Source organism: Xyrauchen texanus, chromosome 41 (assembly GCF_025860055.1).
Source record: "Xyrauchen texanus isolate HMW12.3.18 chromosome 41, RBS_HiC_50CHRs, whole genome shotgun sequence".
Lineage (NCBI taxonomy): Eukaryota > Metazoa > Chordata > Actinopteri > Cypriniformes > Catostomidae > Xyrauchen > Xyrauchen texanus.
Window position 1 is genome coordinate 21,953,834 of NC_068316.1, and position 13,129 is coordinate 21,966,962.

Genomic DNA, 13,129 nt, shown 5'->3' on the forward strand with positions numbered 1-13,129 from the left:
ATTATAGAAGTGCTTCTATTTGAGAAGGGATATGGGCATTGATTTGATAGTCATACTCAAGAGCTCACCGGATAGACTGGGTTGATTTGGACACAAGTGTGAATACACAGGGGGTTTATGATTCTGCACACACATTCAAGTGTACACATACAAACTCATTATATGGCAAGGTGGTTGAGTACCTTGCAGTAGTAGCCTACTTGACACTTTTTTCTCAAAACATTATTTGCAAAATTATAATTTTCAACAGTTGTTTTGAATACTGATTCACTCAAAACAGTGCCTTTAAGAAACAACTCAAAAAGGATCATCGGAAAAGGAAACCTGAGTTATTTGTGCCAGATATGACACAAAACTGATGAATTTACATCAAACAGGTCCTGCAGGTATTTTGCTTACTTTCACAGAGACATTTCATACATTTAAAACTGTTACCAAATATGTTCCAGTTTCTTTTTGCAGGTCACATGATCACCCCATGTTTTCTTCCCTGTCACATTGCCAACATACAGAATTCAAACATGTACAACACTCAGCAAACAGTTAGAAAAAGATTAAGAGGTGAAGTCCCAGCTTGTTAACATTTACCGTTGTCCATCTATGTTACACATACAGTAATTACATGTGTATAAATCTATAATTACAACCCTCTGTGGTGGTTCATTGAAGGAATATTGTCTCCATTAAGGCAGAGAGGGAAGTCCCCCCATATCTGGAGGTTTAGAGCTCCACGTTTTGGTAGAGTTCAAGGGGTCAGATGTGAGGTCAACCCCACATGGGTTGTGATCAGGCCTGGGGTTGACTAGTAGCCTTAATGCTGATCAAATTGGAGGACCAGTAGTGGATCAAGGCACAGGGGTGGAACAGCCTGATGGTCCTAGCAGTCAAATGATGAAGTGATATGGAGCCATATTTGAGAAACATGTCACGATTGTGACATGAAACGACTCACTGTTGTAATGGCTTCATAGATCTCACCTGTGGCTCAGGTTTGACTTCCTTTTCTGATGGATGAAATTCAAAACACACTCTTAGAGAACATATGCAAGTAGTTTCTGACTCATAAATATAGATTTCATCCAAGGGCTAGAATAGGCATACAGGCATAGAGATGTTATGGAAGCACATTTTCATAATCCTATTTTGCCATATTGTGCAGATGTGCTTTAACAATTGAGTCTCTTAGACCTGCACGTAACTTTACGTAAGCATGTTTGCAAAATCTAATTACAAGAATCGATTACCTTGAGGGCTGTTCTTATAATTGTCAGGGGTATTATGTGGAAAAACATAAAGAGGAAAGGCAGGTGCTATACACAGCCAGGGACAGCTCAGTTTTACTCCATAACTAGTTATATACAAATGAATAAACATTTCAATGTTATAAACATTCACCTACAGTTATGAATACTATATTTTAGTGTGTTCACTGTGGCTAGACTAGATCAGATTCTGAACACCAAATAGCTGTTAATGATGTGTAATATGGACCCTCATGTGTTTAAGGGAAAGTTTGCCCAAAAATTACAATCCTGTCATTATTTATTCACTCTCATGTCATTCCAAACCAAATTTGAATTGTTATCAGTTGAACACAATAGGAGAATTGTTGAAGAATGTAGTGTTTCTTTGGGCACTTTTAGCACTGTGGACTTCTAGAAACTATTGTTTTAACCAAAAAATGTATGCCCTCACATTTTTTGTTGTTGTCTACTAACAATGTCTAACAGTGTATGTACATGCATCACAGGAGATTTATGTAATTTTTGTCATTTTTTATGAAAATCATGAATTTTCCCACAGTGTCATTTCCAGCACATCTCAAATTCTGTCTGTGTTGAAAGGAATATTCCGGGTTCAATTCAAGTTTAGCTCAATCGACAGCATTTGTGGTATAATGTTGATTACCACAAAAAATTATTTCGACAAGCAAAAAGGTTAGAGGTTACAGTGAGGAACTTCTAACCTTCTGATCATTCAAAGAAAGTGCATTTTTACTATATATTTTTAATCATGATGGTTCTTATGTTATTGACTTCTGATGTTTTTACATTTGGTGTTGAAAAATTGTGTCTGGATTTACAATAAATATATATATTTTGTTTACATCTATATTTTTTTATATGGTCATTTGTGAGGTGCACTAGTGAATTGTTAATCTATTTGATACACCTTTCTGACACTGTGATTAGTTGAATGACTTGACTGATTGAACGATTGAGGTAATGCACGCCCCTAAATAACCTAATAATTAGCAGGGATTCAATTCCAGAGCCCAATATGATTGATTGTTTTAAGTGTGCTTTCATTGGTCAGAGTTGTTTTAAATGAGCATGTCATGTATTTTTATCATAACCCTGATGAAGTCCTATGTGCCGAAATGCATGGGTTAATGTTATTCATTTGAAGTTTAATAAAGGTTTTCATTGCAAGTGTTGCTGGATTCCTCTGTCCCTTTACTGTTGTTTCTATCCATGCACCTTGTGAGTAGTACTGCCAGATCTACTTCTACAATAATGTGTCCTAAATAAGCACAATTATACAATATTTTCACACTTTTTGCATAATTTGGCAAAATTACAGCTTGATTGAAAATGACCTTGACTTTACTTTGTTTTCTTCAAACATTACTTGTCTCATATTTCATCTTAAGCATGATCTTCACTTACAATATTGCCAACTAGGTAAACAAGTACATTAACTTTGAAAAACTCTGTTATGAGATAAATTGTATTGATGGTGAAAATGATGCCACAACTGCATGAGTTATAATCTTTGGAAAACGTATGGAAATTATTTCCCTACAATACATATTGAAATGGTTTACATTTATTTCACTATTTAGATTATCCTGTTTCTAAACATATACTAATTTGTGTGTTTTAAAATGAATTTTCATAGTTTCATATTGAATGTCTTGGTCTGTTACAAAAGCAAAACAATTAAATCTATACATAGCAGGCATTTGAGAAGTACCAAAAATAAATTATGAAGGCCTGATAAAAAGTATCCAATTGGATACTTACTCAGTGGCTACCATTATGCCTGCTGGCACATCTCCTTTTCTCTTTCATGGAAAAATAAAGTCATACAGGTTTAAAAAAAACATGAAGGTGAGTAATTGACAGAATTGTATTTTTTTTTTTTTTTTTTTAACGAATTGGATTCTGATTCAGCACAAAATATTATAAGGAGAAAAAAAACTGTCAAACATTGTTACACAACCAGCATTGGCTGAAGAATCACTTTAGAGCTCCTACAAGCTGGCCATCACCATCTTTTGCCATTGGTAGGATCGTCTGACTAACAGCTAATCTGGAACAAGCAAGTTTGTCCTTTGAAGATTCAGCTAATGTGAAATAAAGGAATCAAGATGAATCATGTTCACATCAATGGCTTGAGTTAAAGAGAAAACCCAGTTAATTATTTGGAAGATTTTGTTGATGAAAAAGAGATTATACTGCCAGCCCGCTCTCTGTTTCTTCCCTAATGGAGCTTCTACTCTTTTCTTCTCCATGTGTTTTTTTACACATTGCATGTAGTCTTGCACCTTTTCACTGGTTACCCATTTCACCTTTCTTTTCAATTCAAAATGTGTAATGTCACTTGGTGTGAAAACAGTTTTTTTTCTTTCCTTCTTCTGCTCAACATCAATGGAAAGAAAAATGTGCCCTTTTCTGTGAACCAGATGGAATTGTTGCTTCTGAGAGGTAAGTGGGTTGATAAGACGTGGTCACACATATACTCTACTGCACATGATGGACAAATAAAATACTTGAAAGTGACAGCAAAGGATGTATGCATTTTTGTATTTCTGAAAATATGACTGAATTTGTAGCAGAGGATATTACAGCCTTTTTAAAGATAATCTAGAGATAAAATAAGATACTAAACATGAAACAAGACCAGGAATAAAATTATAATGTATCATAAATATGTTTAATAATAATGGGATCGTAGCACGAGATGTCTTCGCATGCCAAATCTGACCTCAACGCAAGAGCAATGGTCCTTTTATGGTGCTATTTTGAACCTCGACAGTCGCAGAACCTGTTATGAAAAAGAGCACTCTGAACACTGTATTCCACAGAAGAATAGCTTTGGAACCACTAACCCTTTAAAACAGAGTGATAAATATTAGTGACGTATGTAATATGTTCATACCTGATGATAGATTTCTGAGAGGAGGAGCAGGCAGCTTTCTCCTCTGATGGCGTGAAGAGTCCAGTGTCTGGGGCTGACACAGAAAAAACATTACATCAGACCAGGGTCAGAAATTAACGGTGGGAAAAAGCCACCAAAAGTGACAAAAATTACTTTAAAATACTAGGGGAAAAATGCATTCGTAATGATTTTTTTTATAACATCTGGTAGAGTTGTTAATATTCTATTCTAAGGCTTTCTATTCTATTATGATATAAAATATGATTTGATGTTGATTTAATTTTATGGGCAGGAGGCTAGATATTCATATTGAGAACTTTTGTTAATGAATTGCTTAATTTTAAGTATTTGAATAACATGATTACACAGTAAATTTTCTTTTTTTAGAAGAAGAAGAAAAAAAATCACCCTCATAAAAGTAAAAAATGCTATATATGATATATGGAATATGAATTTTTATTTTTTTATTTTACTTTCCATACTATGATGAGCACAGAAATAGAGCAAAAAATAAATAGTTTAAATGAGTAAAAAATAAATACAAAACACCCAGTTAATTGTGCAACCAATAATAAAATAAATAAATAAATAAATACAATTGTATACAGTGAGACTTTTACCAATAAAGAAGCCTGAAATACACTCTTAATAAAGTATAACTTAATTTGTATTTAACAAATTAAGCTTTTTAATAGACCTGCAAAATTAACATGCAATTATTAAAAAAAGTTTAACTCGTTAATTTTTCTTAATCAGAATTAACAAATTTACCATTAATAAAGCACAAAGTCTAGGTTACTATTGTAACCTCCATTCCCTGATGGAGGGAACGAGACATTGTGTTGATTGTAGTGACTCTAGGGGCTTCTTTCGAGAGCCTCGGTTACTTCTGAATATGAGAAATGGCCAATGAATGCAGTCCGAATATGTATGCAAAGCATGTACCGGACACAGCGATGATAAGGCTGGGCTGCTTGTAGGTTCACTACCTGGTCCATGAAAGGGGTCGTAGGAACCTTGGGAACATAGCCCATAGCTGCCCCTCCAGCTTTTCTTGCAGGAACGAGTGCACTGACCCGACTGCATAAATCTGCAGGTCTTCAGATCGGGAAGTACAGCAATTTGCGAACAGACACCATGTGGCGTAAAGCTGCCTGGTAGAGGGAGCTCTGGCTTGGTTGATTGTGTCTATGACAGCTGGTGGTAGACCACTTAGATCTTCCGCATCCCATCCAGGGGCCAGACGTGGAGGTGCCCCATCCCTGAGAAAGAAGGTCTTTCCTCAGGGGAAATTGGGAAGGACTGTCGCGAGGAGCAAGAGATCCAAGAGCCAAGACCGAGTGGGTCAGTAGGTGGCCACTAGAATGACTTGTTCCTCGTCCTCCCTGACCTTGCACAGCACTTGTGCAAGTAGGCTTACTGGGGGAAATGCTTACTTGCGCAGCCCCCGTGGGCCAGCAGTGTGCCAGCGTATCTGTCCCGAGAGGAGCCTCTGACTTGAGGAAGTACCAGAGTGGGCAATGGGAGTTCTACCTGTGCTTTGGTCTACCTGTACTTTGCCATAACAGTCCCAAATCAGCTGAACCACCTGGGGCAACCATTTTGTCCACTTGGGGGACCTCCATGTAGTGAGAGCGAACAAGTAAGGAGGTCGGTTCCGGGCAGTAAAAGGTGACCTCCACAACCTCGTCAGCTCATCATGCACTTCCGGGAAGAAAGGAACCGGGTGGGTGAGGGGGCGGGGCATAGCTTTGAGTGGCGCCCTGACCCGAGGAACCAATCATCTAGCCGTGAGGATTGAGGGGAGGACAGAGGGCCCGGGCAAGCATATTGGACATCTGATCATCAGCCTCAAACTGGGCGGGCAGACCCGAAGGTGGCAGCCGAGTTGAGTGCTCTTCGTCAGATGCCGCGACGCTCTCCGATGCAGCAGCGATGTCATCATCTTGCTCCATGGCACTTCTAGACATCAGCCATCTGGCCATGAGCTGAGCCGGACTCACATCGAGCCCGGACGGAAGCAATCAAGCGTGCTGGGTGGCATGTGGTTCATGGGGATTTACCCGGCGAAACCGCGACTGCCGAAATCCACAAACTGCCTCCATCGCCAGCTGAACTCTTTTAGGAATGCTGTCAAATCGCCAAGGGGTGTGGACTGCACTGGCATGCAGAGAAGGGCAAAGCCGCTGGTAATGCGCTATAGAATCCAGCAGCAATGCTCTAAAGGTGAGTAGAACAGTAGTGAATTTCTCAACTCGCTGATCACACAACCGCTCGGCTCTGAAGAAATAATCTGACTGAACAGATGCACGATCCCCTGTTCGTCAATTTTTCATTGGCCTTTTCTCATATTCAGAGGTAACCAAGGCTCTCAAAAGAAGCCCCTAGAGTCACTACAACCGACACAATGTCGAGTGAGTGACAGACGGGGAACCTAATCGCAAAAACACTGGTTGTAAGGGCGGAACCTTTACGATGTGTCTGCTCTGAATCATTACACTGACAGACACACCACAAGCACACAGACAACAGCGATTCCATGTCAGCGATAAAATGATGGAGAAAGGCTATTTGTTGTACAAAACAAGCCAATATGGGACTTGTGACAAAGTTGGAGACATGATGCAAAAAAAACTATCGGCAAAAATCAACGTTGATAGTAGCCGATAGTTTTTTATTCCAAAAAGATACTATCAGCACTGATTAATCATAAAAACAATATATTGGTCTACCTCAACTTCATATAAATGTTAACATGCTTTTAATATAAAACACTAAACCCTTAACACAAAGAAAACGTGCACCAAACTCATTACTGTTACAATTAGTTTAAATATATCCAATGTTCTTGATTTTAAAGTTTCGTCTTAAATCTAACATGAAACTTGGGATGAAACTCACCATAGGTTTAGACTTGTACTTGGAAAACTGTGTGCATGTAGATACATTCAGACCTGCAGACTTGAGAGCGGATATTCTTGCCTCAATATCTGAGATCTAAAGGGAAAAGAATAAATACAAACTCCTGAATATATACTCAAGAGTCACATTTAGCTTTAGAAAACCTCAAGAATTGTGAGATCAGAATGGCAAGATTTACATTAGTGCCCGTACAATGCATCATAATATAGAGTGAAAGTAAAATTTTGTTTAATCGGACTGCATTATGCCACACACACACACACACACACACACACACACACACCTGGAGCTCAGACTGCTGCACTTGAGCAGCAGCAGTGGCCACCTGGTCTTCAAGGAAAGCCAGTTCAGTTTCTGTGGTGGAGCTGCTGATGCTGCGAGCACATTCTTCTAAGTCACTCAGCTCCCCCTCAAGGCTGTACACAGCACCAGCAGCCAAATACACCTGCACACAAGACAGTTGATTAAATTCAAAACAGCAGACTAAGGGGATACATTTATAATGTAATTAGAAAGCATTGTCATCTCAGAGTTAATACAAGAGTTATAAAGAATGTAATTATGGTCAGCTTGTCCAACATTGAGAAATATTCTCTTCTGTATTTCTTTCCAGGTTCTGATGTAAATGTTCTAAAAAGTTGCATCTAAGAATAATGTATTTGATTAGTGTTTTCACACTGATCTCTTTAACTTGTGTTAGATAATTTCTTTAACCAATGATCTCAATTAAACTATGGAATGAACATAAATAAGCCTTAATAGACAAAACACGAAAGCTGTAGGCATGGATAGGGCTAGGGACTGTCTTACACTTAAACACAACTGAATCTTGGATTTCACTAAGAAGCATTTTCGTTATTAAAATAAATAGCAGAAAAATACAATCATTATTAGGTGCAACAGCAGAAGGTTTGTACAGAACAACAACACAATTCAGATACTACGAAAGCATTATCAAACATCTCACATTTTCCTCCATCTTTGTGAGGTGCTGGTCCAACTTCCTGTTTCCTGGGCCAGGTGACAGTGGTGTGCTAGCCGGAGAAGGGTCAAGCAATTCCTCTGTGGCATTTAAAACCTTCAGAACCTCTGTGGTAATGCTGCATAAAGACGCGGCGGAGTACTTCTGCTCCAAACATGAGTGTGCACACAAAATAGAAAAGAGGGAACCAATGATACAGAAAGTAGATATGCAAAAATAAAGAGGAATTCTGATGTATTTAGTGCTCTCGGAACAAACTTACTACACAACAGTTTAATAAAAATTTCATAAACAAAAAGAAAACATTTACTAAAAATCTTTACTGTTGAGTGGATAATGACTTTTACACTTCATAAAACCCTCCTCCCACAATTAGGCATGGATGTATTAGGTGTCATGCTCCAAGTAGTGGATCAATGAAGAAGATAAGAGGATTATGGGAGCAGAAAGTGACATGCAGTACATGTCTGAGAGATGCACTTACAAATCAAGCTGAAAGTGAGGGTGTCTTAAAGTGATTGACTAACACACACTCGTCAACATACACAGACATCTTATAAAAAACTTCGGTGACACTTTGTATGAATCCCATATTTATACAATATGGATCATACTGCATTCTTACTGTATCATAACACCCCTTATACAAAGTAACTTCTCATGAATAATAACTACAGTTATAATACATTATAATACTTCCCCTATTCATAGTTAAACTTTAGATTATAATGCATTACAACACAAGAAACATCCATTTTTAACACAGCAGAAGTTAATAAAGTTAATCGTATAAGTGCTGTCATGCCAAACCAGCATAGTGTAAACAGTCAAAAGGCTTTGTGATGTGATCATATTATAAATGGTCTTTGCCTGATTTAAGTAAAGTTATAAAAACAATATCTTCTTATGAACAGCCATAACCTATCATAGCGAAGACATGGATTTAACCACTGGGGTCATGTGGATTACTTTTATGCTGCCTTTCTGTGGTTTTTAGATCTTCAAAGTTCTGGTCACCATTCACTTGCATTGAATGGCCCAACAGAGCTGAGATATTTCTCTAAAAACCTTGGTTTGTGTTCTGCAGAAAGTAAGTTGTACACATCTGGGAACATGAGAGTGAGTAAATAATTACAGAATTGTAATTTTTGGGTGAACTTTTCCTATAAAAGATAACGAGCCAAGATGCGACAAACTGAGAACGTGTTTTACAACCACATGAGTGAACAGTACAGAACACACGTCATCGCAAGACAGTGAAAGGATGGGGAGGGGAAGAACATCCATTCTCTAGTCAATACGTTTTTCAAAGTGTAAGGAGCATCAGAGTTCAGTTAGACTACAAATAAGCCATCAATGTTAGATGTACATTTTGATACGTGTCGGTGTGTTTGTGTGTAACTATGACAGTCAGGATACATGTGAGGGGTAAAAAAAAATCATGATAAAGATACAACATTACTTTTCAAGATGAGATTGAGTGAATAAAAGGGACAAGAAGAAAGAGGAGCAGCGTGATTCAGTAATGAATACTTGAGGAATCAATTAATGGTTGGGTTGGTTCATGCTTTGATCACAGAAATATTGATCCAAACTCAGTCTTCAGGGCATGAGTGGCTCTAGCTATGAAAGGGATCTTGTGTGTGTGAAAGATGTATGTGTACAGTGAGGGAACATGCAGAAATAGGGTAGGTGTACAACGCTGAATAAATTAAACACCCCATTAACAACCAAAAGCAAAGATACAAACACATAAGCAAACCTACAGAAAGATCTACATGTACAATGCATATATTATGTTAATCAGCACTTTTAAAGAACCGGGTTTAATGAGACAACAATGTAGTAATGTTGTAATGGACTGTCAGCTCTCAATGTATGTGACAAGAATCGTGATGTTAGGAGCCTGGGTAGCTCAGCGATTATAGATGCTGACTACCACCCCTGAATTTGCAAGTTCAATTCCAGGGTGTGCTGAGTGACTCCAGCCAGGTCTCCTAAGCAACCAAATTGGCCCGGTTGCTAGGTAGGGTAGAGTCACTTGGGGTAACCTAGTCGTGGTCACGATTAGTGGTTCTCACTCTCAATGGGGCGCGTGGTAAGTTGTGAGTGGATCACGGAGAGTAGCATGAGCCTCCACATGCTGGGAGTCTCTGCAGTGTCATGCACAACGAGCCACATGATAAGATGTGTGGCTTGACGGTAATTTGAGCAACTGAGACTTGTCCTCCATCACCCGGACTGAGGCGAGTAACCGTGCCACCATGAGAACCTACTAAGTAGTGGGAATGTGGCATTCCAAATTGGGAGAAAAATAAAAAATATAAATAAATAAGAATCATGATTTTATTTATTATTTAGGTGTATGTCTTTGTTTATATCCATGGTACTCAACAGGTGGCCCACAGCCGCATCTGGCCAGCAAACCATATTTTTGTGGCCCGCGTGATGGTCATCACATAAAATTATTTTTAAGCCTAACTCAACATTTGTCATTTGTGCACTTGATTTCCGGCATATGTAGACATGCTATGGTTTAAAACTTAATTGTGTCATATTTGTTTTTCTATTAAAATGCATTCAGTCCTTTTTGGGGGGGGGGATAGGCTGGACAGCAGGGTTCAGCAATTCATTTTGACTACACGTAGTAAAATATGTGCATTAAAAGATACAAAGATATATTTATTTAGGTACTCATGTCACTCACGTAGAAAACACAGTTTCTATATTTCTCAAACTGTATCAAAATGCGAATGCATGCAAGTCAATGGAAATCTGAAATAATTATAGATAACAACTCTTCTTACATACATATACTGTTTGTAATACCATTTTTTCCTGCTGTCCTTCGATTTTATGTTGTGTTTCATTCATAAGTAACATTACACTCTTGAGCTTTAAAGATCATATAATTCAACCATATGAAGGTCATTTTTAAAATAATTTATCAATCAAGATGGTCTTGCCATCACTTGCTGACATATTTTTAGATATGTAGGCATTAAGTCTTATAAATCTTATCTGCTTACAAAAACAGCTTATTACAATTTTAATTATTGTTTACTTTGTTATTCATATTATAATGATGAACATGCCAGGGAATAAAAATAACATTTACCGAAGCCAGTCACGGCATGAACAAGACACAGATATCTCACACATATTTCAAATGGATAGCAGCCCAAAGTTTTTTATACTTCTTCAAGAATGAACAAAGTGACATTGATAAATTGGTGTAACTGTGCAGAATGAAGGATTAGAAATTGCAACAATTATTATGCAATTTTTCTGTATGTAGTATTGAGTAGGTCTTTCATTCAAGCTGTCAAACCACAAAACGACATACTAGTAACTAAAAATACATTGTGTAGGCTCTATAAAGACACTTATAAACAATGTATCATCCAGTAATGACTAGAGAAAATAATGTATGTCCTTTGACAATGATTTGGGTTGAATTTAATAGAATTATGCGAGTTGAGCTCTGTGGCACTGAAGAATTTTTAATTTTATTTAATTTTACAATGCTCCATGTCATGTCCGGTGCGCGACCCACTTTAATTTACCCTGCAGCACTTTACAAAAGTTGTGATGAGAACTATGTTTGAAAAAACTAGTGTGCAATGAGCAGCCGTATTTATAGTATATCTGAAACAATCCCGATATATATCAATAATCATCTGAAAAATCTTCAGATTATCGATACGTGAAAACAGCATTGAACCCAAATCTATAAAATATCATAATGTATCGCCACCTACTGGAATAAATATGCAGACTATCCATAAATGGCCACTGAATGAATCAGGGGAATATCAAAATGAATGATGAATCAAAATCACGCCCACAAGCAGAGTGATACAAATAGTGAGGTGTCCCAGTGCTGTTAGACTGTCTATCAGCACTCTTGGAACTGTCGCTTGACCAGTCAGATTTGACGACCAGAACTAACTATTGTATATTTAGTGATATACAATTTACAGTAGGACAAATTACTTAATTTACTTATTTTCAAGGATTAATAATTTGCACAACACTGTAAAATAATAATATTTAATTGACACCCAATATTTGAATTCTTTCTACAGCATGGCAGGAAGACAAGTAAATACTCAATAAGTTTTCTTATTTATGTACTATTTTTCATTTATTCATAGGAAATAGAAAAGTTTATTAATAACTATAAACCAAAATATGGTTCCAAAGTAGCCAGACCCTATTGCTGAAGTATTCCACTTCAGAGGCCAAAAACGCCACATTCACATATATGTTTCTTCTTTTTGTCGCCAGCATCAATCAAGGTACGGAATATGCCTGTATTCACACATGCCCCTATATTTAAGTTACAGGATGGCAAACATATATAGTATATGCTAATAGCAATGAAATGCACACATATTTTATTTGACCTCCTGAGGTGGACATTTCAGAAGAAGCATCACTGATCACTGAAGAGTCTCAAGTCATATTTACAATTCCAGTCATGGAAAGAGCCTGTAAGACCTGAACCATACAGTCACAACAACAATGTCACTGTAGGACCTAGAATCTACTGTAGATAAAATTGAAGCTTGGAAGAATATGCTTTCTTTTTAGACTCCAATCTATAGTATGTGGATGCGTTGGTTTGTGTATGCGCAGGAAATATTTGGTAATGAATATATACATAACCGTGTGTGGATCCTGCTAATAGTCTCTGCAGTGTCATAAGAAGATTCTGAGGCAGGTTTATAAATGGACTACATACTGAGAGAGTGTGTGATACACTAAACATCTTTCCAGCTCCACTGCATCTCTAATCAGAATGTATCTCACCTGTTGTAAGAGAGATGAGAGTAACAGAAGCTTCTGCTGTAAAGCACAATCGTTTAGACCACCATGAACCAACATGGAGGGGTGGAGAGAAAGACAGAGAGAGACAGGTTGGACAAAGTGAAAAACGTGAGTGAAAGTAGCACAACATGGGGAAAAGGCAGACACAGATGAGAGGTGGAAAGAAGAATACAAGTTGAAGGATGACAAAAGACAGTAAAAACATTAAAGGAACAGTTCTTCCAATCA

At 37.6% G+C, this 13,129-nt stretch overlaps 1 protein-coding gene across 1 annotated transcript in view; it reads right to left on the reverse strand.

The window, feature by feature from the left end:
• Positions 1-909: 909 nt before the first annotated feature.
• LOC127634692 (rab effector MyRIP-like) overlaps positions 910-13,129 on the reverse strand; it is a 187,717-nt gene continuing 175,497 nt past the window's right edge. The window contains exons 11-16 of the mRNA XM_052114338.1: positions 12,884-12,946; positions 8,054-8,212; positions 7,370-7,531; positions 7,066-7,161; positions 4,165-4,237; positions 910-1,004 (exon numbers count right to left, since the gene is read on the reverse strand). Coding sequence (XP_051970298.1) covers positions 949-1,004; positions 4,165-4,237; positions 7,066-7,161; positions 7,370-7,531; positions 8,054-8,212; positions 12,884-12,946 — 609 coding nt within the window. The 3' untranslated portion in view covers positions 910-948. The remainder of the gene's footprint in view (positions 1,005-4,164; positions 4,238-7,065; positions 7,162-7,369; positions 7,532-8,053; positions 8,213-12,883; positions 12,947-13,129) is intronic.